We start from the raw sequence: 15,202 nt of genomic DNA, 5'->3' as shown, positions 1-15,202 counted from the left end.
TTTTTTTTTTTTTTGTCTCAAAACATATCAAAGTTGAGTGATTCCTCTAAATGAATGAACACTGAAGTAGGTCAGTAAATGTTATTGGTTGCAGTTGTGATGGGAATTCATAAGCAGGATTTCGAAGCATCTGCAGCCCCCCCCGCACAGCCCCGTTTCACATCCTAGAGGAAATCTAATTCATTATTGTCATGAACAATGATTAATAATTAACTGCATTGATTTAACAATATCTGCTATTTGGGGATATATGTTAGTATTAATCAAGAGCTGTAATTAACCTCAATGATCCCCCCCCCCACCCCCCCCACCCCGCATGAATTTACTCATTAATGATTGTTACATGGAAACAGAATCCTTTTCCTGTCATTTCATTTATCACCACATGATCTCTTCTCCGGTTTGTCACAGAGATGTCTGCCTGCAGAGCCTTCCTATAGATTATTTAACACAACTAGGAGATACCCAGACGCCGCTGCTTCCTTAAAAGCATTGTTACTATCCCAGAAGAGGGGCGAAAATGAGTTGGTAAAGCAGCGGAGCAGAAGCACTTCCAGTGCAGTCAATGTGGACATTCAGGCGAGCTAAACTAATGGCACATTAATGTACAAGACTGTTCTTGGTAGTCTGTCAAGTACTGTTTTTGTTCCTGCAGGCAGGGATGAAAGGAAAAGTGTGGTATGTTTTTTTTTTCTTCTTTACATTTGAGTGAAAAATAGGCATTAAAGTCAATGGTTGTGTAATAGATAAATATACAGTATATATTCATAATATCTAAGCTGATATCACTAATGACTTTTTTTTGGACACGTGATTCCCATTCACATACAACAACTGTTATACAGAGATGTCAGTTGCCACCCTGGCTTGGATTATGGCAACTCTTCTGTGGTTGACATGTGCTCCAGATGCCAGTTGTTGGTCTGGATGCAGATTACAGCAAGTATTTTGCAGGCCAGAATTGGTCCCAATATGGGAAGCAGGCCTTTTGGCAACTTCCTTGTGGGCCAGATGTGGTGGTCATGCGGCCCAGTTTTGACAGCTGAAATCATATTTAGTTGACGTCACAAGTCAAGTTAGGGCCAAACAAAAATGCACAGTTGGGCCTTATTTCAGATAAAAATTCTTTTGTTAAATGGGATTGTTTTTTTTGCAGTATTTCAAGGTAAGGACTGAACATACTATATATTGACTGTATGAACAAAATACAGTCTCACAGACATTTTCATCAAGGTTTCCATGTAGAAATATTAAAAAGGGTAAAAGCAATAATCCCTGTGGTGCACAGATCATCTTCCAGGGTACTTAATACCTTTTTTTTTTTTAGAAAAGAATTAGCCTCTAAGAGGATCAGTTAGTTATGTGATAAATTTATCATTTGTCTTTCAAGGAATCACAGATAAACAAGCGGTTGTTCCTCTCAGCTTCTGCAGGGAGACTCAGAACGCAACCAGTTTAGCTCTCACCGCGCTCTGACTGGAAATAGCTACAAAGCCAACAGCTGTTGTCGCTCACATCACCGGGACAACCTGTGATGTTTTTCCAGCATCTTTCTTTTTTCTAATGTCTTTTCTGCTTTGTTATGTTGGGTAAAAAGCCTTTGAAGGGGGCTCTGACTCAAAAAGAGACTTCAGATATACAACCTAAAGCCAACACTAACCCGTTTTATCATCCCTTGATTGCTTTCTTGCTCTCTCTTTTTTTTTTTTTCTTCCCTATTTAATAGCTTTAGTAAAGCTCATATTTCAGTTCCAAAGGGGGCATGTTATCATTTCTCACTGAAACTACATGTCAGCTGCCAACAGTGGCAAATATGTAAGACACAAGGAAAAAAACAAAACAAAACATTTTTTTTGTTTACCAGAGTAGCTGCCCAGTCTTGGAGCATGGTTATCAGCACCATCATAAAAATCCAATGAATCCCAGTTGTGCTCAGTGGCAAAACTTACTACTTGTATCTGGATAGACAAACAAGAGAAGCAAAAGATGGGAAAGACAACAAATTGTTATCATTAGCTTGGACTTTGTGCAATGACCTCAACTGCTGTTTGACTTCAACTGAACAAATTTCTGAAACTGAATATTTCTCAGTTTAGATACTAATTATACACATTAATCATCACTTCAGAGTGTGAAAACAATCATGTGCTGTTGTGTAAAACAGGACGAAAAACTAAATGCTGTGAGGTGTCCGTCAAATATTCACAACTCCACTTTGTGTAAGAGGCATCTTTGCCTTTGTGTTTGTCCGTGAGAGCAGTTTAGCTTACACGCAATCAGCCCTTATCTTTCATGATTAGATCCTATCTAGTTATCTCTGATGGCCCTTCTCTCAGAAACCATCCATCCATTCATCCTACTAATAATATCTTATCTTCACTGGGATCCTGCCTGCTCAGCTTTTAAGCCAATGATACATAGGTCAACTGGGAAGCAGCGTGTGACAGTAACAACCTGTATTCCAGCGCCTTCTGGAACGGAGACCTTCCACACACAGTTCTGGTTGTTGTCATATGGCTCTGGGTAACCGGGCGACAGAATGGTCCCACGGCGAGAGGTCAATACACCCCCACAGGGAACTGGGAGGGAGGTGGGAGTAAGCACATTGAGCAAAAGAGAGGAGAAAACAGAGAAAAGCGGAGGTTAAAACAACACTTTGTCTACATGTCTGTGCCAGTCTTCCCCACTGCAGAGAAGGACTACAGTGCTTGAACATTGCTGCTTTTCAGCACAACTTCGCTCGGCTTTCACATGCATCATACCTATGCACGTTGGCAGGGTGTCATTCCATTGTGCCAGGTTGTCCGGAACACTCTCACAACGAATGGAGGTAGAACCATGCAGCACGTAACCAGGGTTACACTCAAACTGCACCAAAGAGCCAACTGCAAAGTCATTTCCGAGACGTTTCCCGAAGCGTGGCTCCGGAACTGAACTGCACTGGGTGGAACTGGTTCGAGGTACAGCTGAGATGAGAGGAAAACACCGAAATCAATAAAAGCGAGGATTCAAAATCTGCTGCCATCGCTGCTTGTGGATGGCTGAAAATAATGTATTGAAACTCAATGTGACATTTCTGGTGAAGTGATTGTAAGAGATCAATTTCACAGTGTAAATAAGGTGGAAACTTTCATAAAATTTACAATAGTTTTATAAGGTGAATCGATTTGAAGGTGATGTGTACAATCCAGTTTTGGAAAATCTTAAGCTCTTTCAGAGCCAACAATTTGTTTTGACTGGTGCAGGGTATATTGATGTAGCTAAGCTATAAAACCAGTGTTTTTTTATAAAAAAAAAAAAAGATATAACCTTGGTAGACGAAATGAAATCCTTTCGCAGTTTCTGGTCCAACTGTGGTAAACTTTATCGTAATCTGGTTTCCTGAACTCAGAGGGAGAGATTCACCTGGACAGTGAAGGAGTAAAGAATCAAAAACAGATTAAATCAGACATATATAGCTCTGGCTTAGTTTGTGTGTGTATTTATTTCTCTGATTGGAATCCAAACATCCATCCTTACCAGAGTGGGAACCAGACAGAGAAGAGAGTAGCGTGTTCTGTTGGGTTGGTCCATCATAGATTTCCACCACATCATTTAGAGATGTCTGGAACATCACAAACTGACCAAAGAGAACTGCAGATAAAAAGAAGGGAGAAAAACAGAAAGAAAAGAGACGAGTGAACCACGACCGAATGGGGGCAAATTATTATTCCCCGCCGCAGTCTGAGTCTGACCTTCCAATGATAAAATTAACCTGTAATAGCTAATTTAAATATTATTAAGCTTCAGTGTCAACTTCTATTTGAAGCAAACTACTGGCACAAAATTACATATCAGCGTACTTAATAGTCCAAACATCACCTTATCTTCATCATGCACTCGTCAGACCTCCTCCCTCCTCACTCACCCATCTATTGGTTATAGAATATCAGTGTTGTCAGCAAGTGTGAAATGCTAATGTGAGCAAAAACATACTTATATTTAGAAACATATGGCTGTGTGGGAAGATTTCTTTTTTGCCTTTTTAACATGTAAAAAGCAGGAAAACTGAATTGAAGGTCAGATTGATTTCACTGCATAACTTATCCACATTGGTCCAGAAAATGTCGCTGTTGTTCAAAAAACAAACAAAAAAAAAGTAAAAAATTTAACCACTACATTTTCCTTCCTTGGTTCGTCACAAAGAAGCAGCTTACTTTACATCTGAGTTCATCATTTCATGGCATTCGCAGTAATTTGTGTGTGGCTTGTTGCTAACTAATTTTCATTTAAAACGTTCATTTAACCAAATGATAAAAAGATGAGATAATTAAAAGTTTATTGTGTGTATTACCACTATTTATTGTTTAGGTTTCATTGTAATGTAATATAACGTTGATTACTTTTCAGAGATCCTGTATAATAATACCCTATAATGTATAGGATATTATAGGATAAGGGGGTTTTGGACCAGATAAGTGTTCAAATTCTTCCAAAACCCTTTTCTAAGCTTGTTTTGTTTGTTGTAATAACTATTTGTTCTGTTTTAAAGTTTGTTTTTTTTTAGTTCAAAATAAAAAATAATAATTAAAAAAAATATGTGATCACATCCACTTTCTTTATTAAGCTCTAAACATTTTTTGGCCACAATGGAACACATAGGTTGGAAGGTGAAAAATAGTGTAATTGCTCATTTTTAACCAAAGACTGTTCTATTCTTATGTTTGGTGGACAAATGTACTTTGTAGGTACCAAGTGACAAGAAAGCTATATATCTGAAAGAAAAAAAAAATAATGGTCCTCCATAAAAGCCAAGATGAAATTTTATACAAACAGTGGCAACAAAAAACAAGTTACAGCTGGTTTTGTGAGGATTATAGATACATAGCAAAAAATGTTGTAATTAGTAAAAAAAAAAAAAAAAAAAAAAAAAAAAACAGCTGGAGGGAAAAGTGTATATATGTAAATAGTTTCCTTTTGTTTCAGTGCCATTTTGTCTCCTGAAAGCAAAGCCTTCAGAGATTGATATGCAAATGAGAAAAACTCTGGTCACTGTTGATCTGTGTATTCATTTTAGAAGTACTATTAGTAATAAAACATGTTTTGTTTGTTTGTTTGGCCTTTATGGTACTATATAAACACACGAACTATAACTGTGACAATTATACAATTATAATTATATTATATGTTTATTATTATATGTTTGCATTTTGACAGTGCTTAAAAAGGTTTAGTTCTACAAGCATTTATAACTTAAGTAGATGTACCAAAAATAGCAAAAAAATAAATAAAAAGAAAGGAAAAGTAAGGAAAAAAAGCCCATAATTTTAAGAGCTAAATAAAAAAATAAATGAATTGTTTTGAAAATAAAATCTTGCAAATCTTTTGGACTGTCAACACAATATAGTAATAAACAAAAAGTACCTTATAATACTGCATTCATGTGAGGGTTTGTCCCTCTGACTACACACACATATGCACATATATCACCTCTCCATCTCTTCCACCCACGCACGTTGGCCCCATGGGCTGAGTTGTAAAGGATTAAACCTGAATATTGCCAAGGATATATGGCTTTAAGAAGGTCAGTGGCCACTTTGAACAAGGCTGTTTCCCTCAGCAGATTTATTTTAAAGCCAGAAACCTCCTCTTTGCTTTCATGCAAAATTTATTTTATTTCAAATTAATGACAAGCAATTCCAAGTAGAAATAAAAAAAAGGGGATTTTCAGTTGGTATTTAATCATACCTCCTGAACTGAATAGTAATCGGACTATGGACTAAATAATAAAGAGTTTCAGTTGATAAGGTAACTGAACAGGTAACAGCTTTTTATTTTTTTTTAGCAAAAAAAAAAAAAAAAAAGCTGCAACAAACAAAACAAATATTTAACCTTGTTAACATGCCCATTCCCATGTCTTATGTATTATATAACTTATCATGAGCCAAGTAAGTAAGTATAACATTGAGGGATTTCTGTTTTTGACTTGCAGGCACCACAGTTTTAGAAAGGAGAGGTCGTAAACTCCTTATGTTCCACATTGCAGATTGGAGGAACCAGTTCTGACTATTTGCATAACCATGTCAAATGAGCTGTGCTAAAATGATAACATGAAAGACCAATACAAACTACAGAGATGAAACAGTGGTGGGCTAGCAGCTGCTCGACATGGCTAAGCGAGGGGTCGCTGGCCTCTATAGCCATTGGCTGAGCTTGCAGTCGCCGTCACTCGCCAACATGCGTCACTACCAGATGTAAGCTGCACAAACACTATGGAATGACGTAGATAAATGGAAGCTAGACGCTAGACAAATATTGGTATGGCGTATTATTGTGACTCCTGTAGTATAATGAACAACTTTGTTCCTGTTTTAAATACATATTTTAGTGTGTATGGATGCATACTCTGCCAGGAGTAGAAGTATCAAATATGCCTCTTTATTCATTTTTACAAATGAATTAAATATATGAGAAATTATGTAAAAGGTAATATCTGGTTGAGCATAAATGTCTGACATTCCACATTATCTCTGTGGTTTTGTTCTTATGCTTTTAGTGTCAGTTCCCTGTTTCTCCAGAGTCTGTGTGTATTGTAGGGTCATGTGGAGGTTCAGATAGGCTCCTGCCAAGTTTTGTTTTTATAAATCTGTAAGTTGCCTATAGGTAGCGTACACTGTACTCAGTATGTGCAGCTTTCTAAATCAGGCTGGTTATAAGCTATCCAAAAGAGGATTTTTTATTTTTAAACAGACAAACCTTTGAAAAGTCAAATTCTGAGTTGAGTTTTCAGGGGATTATAACTGCTGGAGTGGGACTTAAAGTTATCCATGGTTTATGTGGGGTGCATTTTCATGCAGTGTAGATATAGAGAATCGTGTCAAGAATCTGAGCGTCTGGTTAAACTTTTTAAAAAAAAGTGTTCACCATGTGCATTGGTACTTAAATAAATGAATACTGTGTGTGTAGGAGTTCACAGCTGAAAATATTCAACAGCACACATTTCTAACAGGAGGACAAATATACACCAATATTCACATAAATGTGTAACGTATAACTGGATGCACTAAAAAGGTTGATGTCACTGGTGAATTTCTCCCTCACACCGAGACAACAAAGCATGGCTAACAGTATTTACATTCTAACACCCACGGGGAGAAGTGATCACAGCAGTGTTGTCCCTCACCGTGTTTACCACATGGCTCATTGATGCCTCTACACTCCACTCACATACACCCAGGAGAGCAAGGCAGTCATCTGGGTTTTAAACTGTCCAGCAAAGTTTGAATCAATCCACCAGACGTGTTATCAGATGATTGAAAATGTTTCAGTGTTCTATTTAAAAGGCTTCTCAAGCTCTTGACATCAGACTGAGAAAACCTGGACATCGATCCCCATGGAGCTGCCATGCCTTCCAATGAGCTGCCTGAGTGGGTGTCCTCAGCCATGCCATCATCTAACACAAGGTATAGCATCTCCAAAAGAGATATTTGGCGAGGGTTTCCCCCACCTGGTGTTTCAGCGGCAGGAGCTATTTGCATAAAGGGTGAAACATTATCAGCTATTTAATAACAAGCCCAGTGGGGCGATTTAAACATCGCTGATCATTAAGCAGTTTTAACGACATAGCTATAGCAACCTTGAGCCCAAATCCTTTAGTTTGCTGTGAGATACAAAATGAATAAAAATAAGCATAAATTATCATTTAATTATTTTACATGAAAACGAGAGCTTCCCTGTGTTGTGTGAGACATTTAGGATGGTCAGACTATTTCCTAATATGAAACATAAGCTGGCCAAATGTTAGCTCAACCTCGTCAAAATGTGTGTAGGCTAATATCCCAAAAGGGTAAATATAAAAATGTCTCAGTAAATAGCAGAGCTGCATGATTATGACAAAAATAATAATCACTGATTTTTTTTTTTATCAGTATTGTAATATTGTGGGTCGTGCACGCGGCGGGGTTTATGTATTTTAATGCCACATGTTGTAAAAATGTTCGTATTTTTACCACCTCGATCAGCCGTTTAAACAAAATCTGTTTTTACCTGCAACAGGAAAAATGCGGAAGTGGCATCTCACTGTTTCATCCTTTTCCATGTTAACCACGCCCACCTCAAAAGTCCAACCAATCCTACGATACTTAATTGGCTGCCGGTAAAAGATGTGCGCGCTTGGTCTTTAGTCAGCTTAATAAAGCCTTAACCACATGTTCGCCCCCTGGTGGTTGGCAGACTACTGGTTGAGAACCTGAGTGATCAGACGCATGCAGCAGAGCTGCGTTTTGAGCGTAAATATCGTTGACAATCAGGTTTATTTAATTATGGCCACCAAAATCTGATCACAATCAAAATCCGATTAATTATTCAGCCCTGGTAAATAGTGCTCTGTTTGACCAACACATCAGGGCATAACTGGATGTCAGAATTAACAATTACTGACTGTTAAAGTTGGAGCCACTAACTTGTGAAGTGGTGTTAAGAAAATCTCGAAAAGGAAATATTTGTACAAAGAGAACACAAAGTTTTGTTATGATTATGACGATGACAGCCAATTAGCTTGATTTATGCCTATTTTTTAGTTTTAAGGCTACAAGAATTATCTTTCAAGACTTATTAGAATTGTTTACACTGAAATAAGTAGAAATTGACCTGAATTCAACTATGTATATTGAAATATTATCTGTTAAATATTCCAGCAGATAATATTAATAGCTGTGATAATAATTTCACACATAACTTCTTGACAGCAACCTTCTGACTGATCTTTCCTCTGATGACCACACTCAGAGCTGCAAGCTCACTTAATATGAAGAATCTCCTGCAATATTCATATCGCTCATAAAGTGTCATTTAAGTCGGACTCAAGGACCAATGATCAAATGTGGCAAGATTAAAAACAGTCTCATCTTTAAATGTCACTTCAATTATGAAACCCTGACCTGGAATCAAATGAATAGCAAGCAAATGTCTTTTCATCACATGTAATATCACAGCTAGTTTCTCAGCATGCCTTAAGAAGCCCCCCTATAGGCATCCTTAAGGGGCTGCAGATGATCCCCATTAAAAACAAGGCATGTTTTAATGTCAGTTTGTTTCATTCAGGACAAGTTGATATAAGAACTCTTGTCAAGTAAAATATTTTTCAAAGACTCAGTCTAAAGTCTTTTTACACATCCCTCAAAGCATTATAAACTGTGTATGAACTGATCTGCACGCTATTTATTATTTATTTTTCTTTAAATCTAGGACAGTTGTAATTGTAATAAATATTTTGACATACACAAAAGTGCTGAATACAACTACTGCTTTATTTGAGATGTACTGTGTGCGGATGAACTTACCAAACTCTTTTGGCACAGATATAGAGTAGACACAGGTCTGTCCAGACGTATAGTTTCTGGGGAAGTTTGGAGATAAAACTGTCCCTTCTGATCCCGTAGAGCGACTTCCACAGGGAGCTGCACATGTTCACATACACAACAAAAATGAAGCCTGGCTAAAGGTTTACAAAGTTCAACGAATAACAAAAAAGTTCACCTTAAATTAACTAAAGAAGCATTTCTATGTGAATGGGTTATTTACGCTAACTTTTACCTTGACAACTTGGCAAAGCTCTGTTCCATCCTGGTCGGCCGTCATCCCCCATAAGGCAGAGAAGAGTAGAATAGCCCTAAAAAAGGAAATGCAAAAAATGTCACTTGTCCATCAAAAACTCAACCAACAGACCAGACAACCATCCGTCCACCAGTTTCTGCATAATCCCAGCCATCTGTACCTGGAGTACATATCCTGCTTCACAGTAAAAGGTGACTGTGGAGCCCAGTTTATAATCTGATCCCAGCCTCGTTCCATTCAGAACCACTCCTGGGTCGAAACAGGACTCCCTCAGCTTGGCTGAGAACGAGAATAAGTTAGTTAAGGAGTGGGTGAGGCAAAGAAAAAGCGACAAGCACACATGAGTAATAAGGCAAATTAATAATAAGTAAGTCCCTTGCAATAATCATATGAGGCAGGTGGAGCACTGGCCTTTCTAATAGTCTGTTTGACTTAGCTTCCCTTGCCAAGATGGAGTAAGAACGATAACTTACTCTGAGCTTTTGTGTGCTACATGACCCTTGTAAATTATGGCTCTGCTGCCCCCCGCCCCCCCTTCTAAAAGATTACCAGCCACCCGCATCAACTTCAGGCTTAATGCCTGAGCCCACACAGAGCCAATGTTGATTCCTGATTGAAAGTGAATCCAACTCACACCTCATGACAGACATTTCAACACCCAAATCAACAGGGATTTTACAGTGAGGACAATCAGTCTTCATCTTAAAATTAGCAGTATATATTATGTCATTATGTATACTTATACGTGTGCTCAGCTTGCAGTGGCAGCTCAGTATGAAAAATGAAATATTTCTCAACACATTTAACACGCACCCCTGTCATGACAAGAGAAACATTCTGTCATGTTAACAGTGAAACCTTTAAAGAGCAATTTCCCATGCTGCTTTGTTTATGAAAAACAGATAAGACCAAAAAAGTCCCTGATGCAATCACTTCAAGCAGACTGGATTAAAATTATTTTTCACCAACTGACAGTTACAAATTGCCAATAAAAACCGTCTCTCTTGGGATGTGTGTCTACTCTGTTTCTATACAACCCTGTCTTCAAAACAATGGGAGCACTGTGCAAAATGTAGATAAATGCAACACTTTCAAATGATTCAACTACGCATTAAACTGAAAGCAGTACAAATACAACATATCAGGTGTTGAAACTGAGATTTATATATGCAATTAAATAAATGCTCGTTATAAACTCTAAAAAGTTTGAATAGGGCCATGGTTGCTGCTCTGTTGCATCACCTATTCTGTTAACAATACTGGGATATTTTGGCAACCGAGACAACCAGCTGCTGGAGTTTAAAGGCTAAATAAGAACCCTGCAGTGTGCAAACTGTTTGTAACTTTCCTGCTTTTATCTTTAAAGGAAAAACTGTTTCCCATATAAGCCTGGTGTAAACTTTTAACTGCCCAGCAGTTAGGGAACACCTTTGTTCTATGTTTTGAAGAGGACTTTCTAGGGAGCATATTGAATCACTAAAATAAAAGAAAAAAGAAACAAAGAAACTAACCCTACATATGTAAATATGTGTGTGTATATGTGTGTGTGTATATATATATATATATATATATATATATATATATACACATATAACTTCAGTAAAAATTGGCTTTATTAGTGTTTTATTTAACTTTCCACATACTGAGCAGGAAATATGTGTTTTTTTTGCATCCTTTCATGTCCTCTCAATAGGAAATAAGAAATTTCCCATTGGTCATGAATGCACCATCTGTTGTGGAAAAGCATCCCAAAATAGAGGAGGAAGAACAGAAAATCCAACATTGCTCATAAAACCAACAGTTTTAATCATTATCCTTTAAGATTTTACAGAAAAGATTGGAAAAAAGATGTAAAGCAAGCCTGTTTTACTTCAAGCCCAGCACGAAATCATTCCTGTCACCTTTTGTTACTACGGAAATAACCGTTTTCCTTTTGCAGTAAGTCCTATCACTGCCTTTTTCTCCCCTCTTTTATTTTGCGTATAGATTGGTTGGTTATATCAATGCCAAAGCCGTATGCTTGGGTTGTCTGTGTGAGTGCAGCACCAGACCTGCTTGTTTTTCATATACAGCTTTATGCAACATGACCCCAGACAAACTGAGTTATTTTAGTGAGAAATGTACATTTGATTTATCATCTTTGAAATTATTCAGTCAGCATTTCAGAGTAAGGAAAAAGGTACTTTTACTTGAATATTTTACCTTTGTACTCCAGGTGAAAGCCAGTGTAAGAAACGGACCCGTCACTGCGAAATGCTAAATGCATGGTGTTTGAACTGCTCTCTATCCGCTCTGGGAGTTTGCTGTCCTGGAAGCTACCAATAAGAGGACTGTTGCTATCTGGGCCATCGTAGATATATAGGAAGTCATAGTTTGGCTCAATGTTGAAGCTAACAAAACACACAAGTGCGAAAGAGAAAAAAAAGCTGTTAGCAGCTGAACTGAATAGAGCGGAACATGTTAGCAAAAAGGTCAAAGTTCAACATTTACAAATGTTTTTTTAGGATTAACCTTCCTAAGTTTAAATCAAAGGAAAAACATTGATTCCCTGTAAATAATACAAATAATGTTCAAACTCAACCTTTGTAGCTTAAAACAGAACTTGGAAAATTGTCTATTTCATTTCAAATATAAAGTTTCAGAAAAACTAAACATTACACTTGGATAAAACAAGATTTTAAAAGTTTAGTTGACTTAGACTGATACCTGATGAAGGCCAGTGACAGGACATAGTCAGGATTAACAGCAATGAGCCAATCACAGTCCTTTGAATGAGGGTAGGGATGCGGGTAGTTAGGAGAGAGAATGAATCCATTGGAGCCCGTTAGGTTTCCTCCACAAGGAGCTATGATAAGAACATGGAATAAAATAAAAACATTTGATGAAATAATTCATGTAAAATGCCATCATATTAAACTATTTTCTAAATTAAACACAATTTCCATTATGATACGATGAAACAGAGAAGTGTGTGTGTGTGTGTGTGTGTGTGTGTGTTTATAGTGGAGTTAAACATCCTTCCTATAAGTCTGGGTGGATGTGCCCTGTCCTTGAATCAAGCACTGAACTTTAAACAACTCCAGCTGTGTATGCAGTACATCTATTTTATGTCCCTATAGAATATACTGAAGCCTTTTCACCTATGCAGACGGGCGGGCTTGGCTGCCAGTAGTATCTGTTATCCACTTGTATGCAGGTTATTTTGTCGTCCCCCTGGAGCTCGTATCCGGGGTCGCACTGAAAGGACACCGAATCCCCCGGCTCACGGCCATCACCGCTACGACTGCCATTCATAGGAACACCTGGGTCCCGGCAGGCTGTAGCTACCGAGCCTGGGCAGAAAGGAGACAGAGACATGGTAGGCAATGGAAGAAAAATAGGAGAGCAGTTTCCAGAAACAGGGGCACACTTGATATTTAAGGCTGTTGAACTAATTTCCACTGCCTTGAGATGAAAAAAAAAAGTCCTTTATTATCAAAATGTAACAATGACATGAAATTGTTTTAAAATTTATACAAACCATTACATACTTATATGATCATGTATGCACATCAAGGAAAATACATTTTTGTTTTTCAGTTTCGAAAACTAGCAAAAGAAATTGCTTCATATAAAGTCTTTAAGGATTTAAACAAAACAGTATTTTCTAATAAACAATTCTGTAAGTAAAAAAACTATCTTTACAAAATGAGTATTACATCATACTATTAGGCAGAAAACCTCACATCTCCTGAGTAAATTAAAATGTTCTTTTATAGAGTGTTATCTCTTGTATACTTTGAACATTTTACAAAAGGTTTTTCATTCATCTAGGTTTGCAAAACAAAGCAAAAAACAACAAAAGAGCTAAATAAAACAAGAAATTAAAGCTGAAATTCATTGTCACATTTTACCTCTAGGAAATATATCAAATTAGTGCCAATTTTGATCAATAAAACCAAATTTAAATAAGCACTGAGCTATGAAATGTTATTGTATGAAAATGCAGATAAATTAAACCATATTTCAGGGACACGCAGGCTAAGCTATGATAAGCTAAGCTAATAGAACATCACTTACTTGAGAACTGAATAGCAAATCCAGACTTGCTGATGTAAAAGTCAGTCTCGAACTGAACAGTGACTGTATTCAGTGTTGAGTGGATTCCTTCAGGAATGAGAGACCCGCTGAGCTCAGCCAAGGACATTTCATTCTCAGGTGGTCCATCCCAAACCTTCAGCATGTCATGGCTGGCTTCTGTGTCGAAGGCCAGGAACTGAAGACTGATTTAGAGGAAAGAGTAGAAAAACTGTGAAAAGACTCAGCTACTCAGAGTGCATCTGCACTTGGAGACTTGCCTCTGACAGCCAAACAAAGATAGAAGACAATTCTTCTCATTCATCATTACAAGAGCATAAGAAGCTTAATGAGATGCATCAACTGCAAATTGCTTTGCTTAAGCTTTGACACGTTTGCACTATTTTCAAATAAATACTGAGTTACAAAGCAATTGTGTTCATTTAGCCCTAAAATGACTAGCGAAGGCATAAAAAGTCGAAAAAGTGAGACCCAGTTAGACCCACTTTACCTCACAATATTCCCTGAATCCACCTCGATGGTCCAGGTGCAGCGAAGGTTGTTGTCATAAGGAAAGGGGTAACCGGGGGAGAGAATCCGCCCTGAAGACTCACCCTTAAAACGACCACCGCACTCAGCTACAGGTGTGACAAAGACATACAAAAAAGATTGCAGACAGATTAATGAGCACATGCATTGAGAATATTTATTCTATAGTAATTTGGCAGACGCTTTGATCCAAAGCAATTTACGTGTGATGAGTGATCAATTAACCGTAGCAATTAACCTAAGACACATGTCTTTAGGGTGGGAGGAAGCAGGAATACCCGGAGAGAACTCATAGATCCACAGTGAGAACATGCAAACTCCACACAGAACAGGGGGCCCCTATTCAAACCTACCTCAGTCGAGGCTTGAAACAGCAACCTCGCTGTGAGGCTGCAGTGTTAACCACTACGCCACCGTGCTTATATATCCCTGTTTAGCATGTAAATGTTACCAAATGTCAAATTTATGATGGAAGCACCACTAATTTCAAACTGGTGAGAGTTTTTTGGCGTATTTGTGAGATATAATCAGTCAACCATTTATCTGTCTGTAGCCATTGTTTATCAATGTAATCAGATCACCAGGTGTGCCTTGGTGACCACAGCGCAGTGATCACTATGGAAACAAATACTTTTTTTTTTTTTTTTAATTGAAAAACAAATAGAATTAAAAAGGATCTTACGCTCGTTCTATCTGTCGCTCTTTCTTTTGAAAGCAGAAGAAGACCAAAGGACGGAAGACACAATTTTGCTGATCTTGCATTTCTCCCCAAAGAAATCACCTCACATTATATAACTGAAAAAGTTCCCTCTTCTCGCTTTGTCTCGTTCACTTCTATATTTTCACAATCTTCATCCCCTTTCTGCTTTTCTTCCCTCTGCAAGTTCCTCCTCCCTCAGGCTTCCTCATCACAGGAATATATTATCTTGGGTAATAGGAGCAATATGAAGAAGTTGGATGGAGAGGACACAGAGGAAGGAAGTGAAAGACAGGGAGGGGGAAA

General features: G+C 37.8%; 1 protein-coding gene across 1 annotated transcript in view; it reads right to left on the bottom strand.

Annotated features, from left to right (window-relative positions):
- Positions 1-15,202, bottom strand: part of csmd3b (CUB and Sushi multiple domains 3b) — a gene marked incomplete at both ends in the record, with an annotated part of 385,522 nt that overhangs the window by 54,702 nt on the left and 315,618 nt on the right. The window contains 13 exons of the mRNA XM_079258329.1: positions 1,862-1,958; positions 2,455-2,579; positions 2,763-2,966; positions 3,310-3,405; positions 3,520-3,633; positions 9,321-9,437; positions 9,574-9,649; positions 9,755-9,873; positions 11,797-11,984; positions 12,301-12,439; positions 12,735-12,926; positions 13,654-13,856; positions 14,162-14,288. Coding sequence (XP_079114455.1) covers positions 1,862-1,958; positions 2,455-2,579; positions 2,763-2,966; positions 3,310-3,405; positions 3,520-3,633; positions 9,321-9,437; positions 9,574-9,649; positions 9,755-9,873; positions 11,797-11,984; positions 12,301-12,439; positions 12,735-12,926; positions 13,654-13,856; positions 14,162-14,288 — 1,797 coding nt within the window. The remainder of the gene's footprint in view (positions 1-1,861; positions 1,959-2,454; positions 2,580-2,762; positions 2,967-3,309; positions 3,406-3,519; positions 3,634-9,320; positions 9,438-9,573; positions 9,650-9,754; positions 9,874-11,796; positions 11,985-12,300; positions 12,440-12,734; positions 12,927-13,653; positions 13,857-14,161; positions 14,289-15,202) is intronic.

This window comes from Telmatherina bonti, assembly GCF_933228915.1.
Source record: "Telmatherina bonti genome assembly, chromosome: 19".
NCBI lineage: Eukaryota > Metazoa > Chordata > Actinopteri > Atheriniformes > Telmatherinidae > Telmatherina > Telmatherina bonti.
Note: the sequence above shows the minus strand (reverse complement) of the source record. Positions and strands in the feature narration are given on the sequence as shown.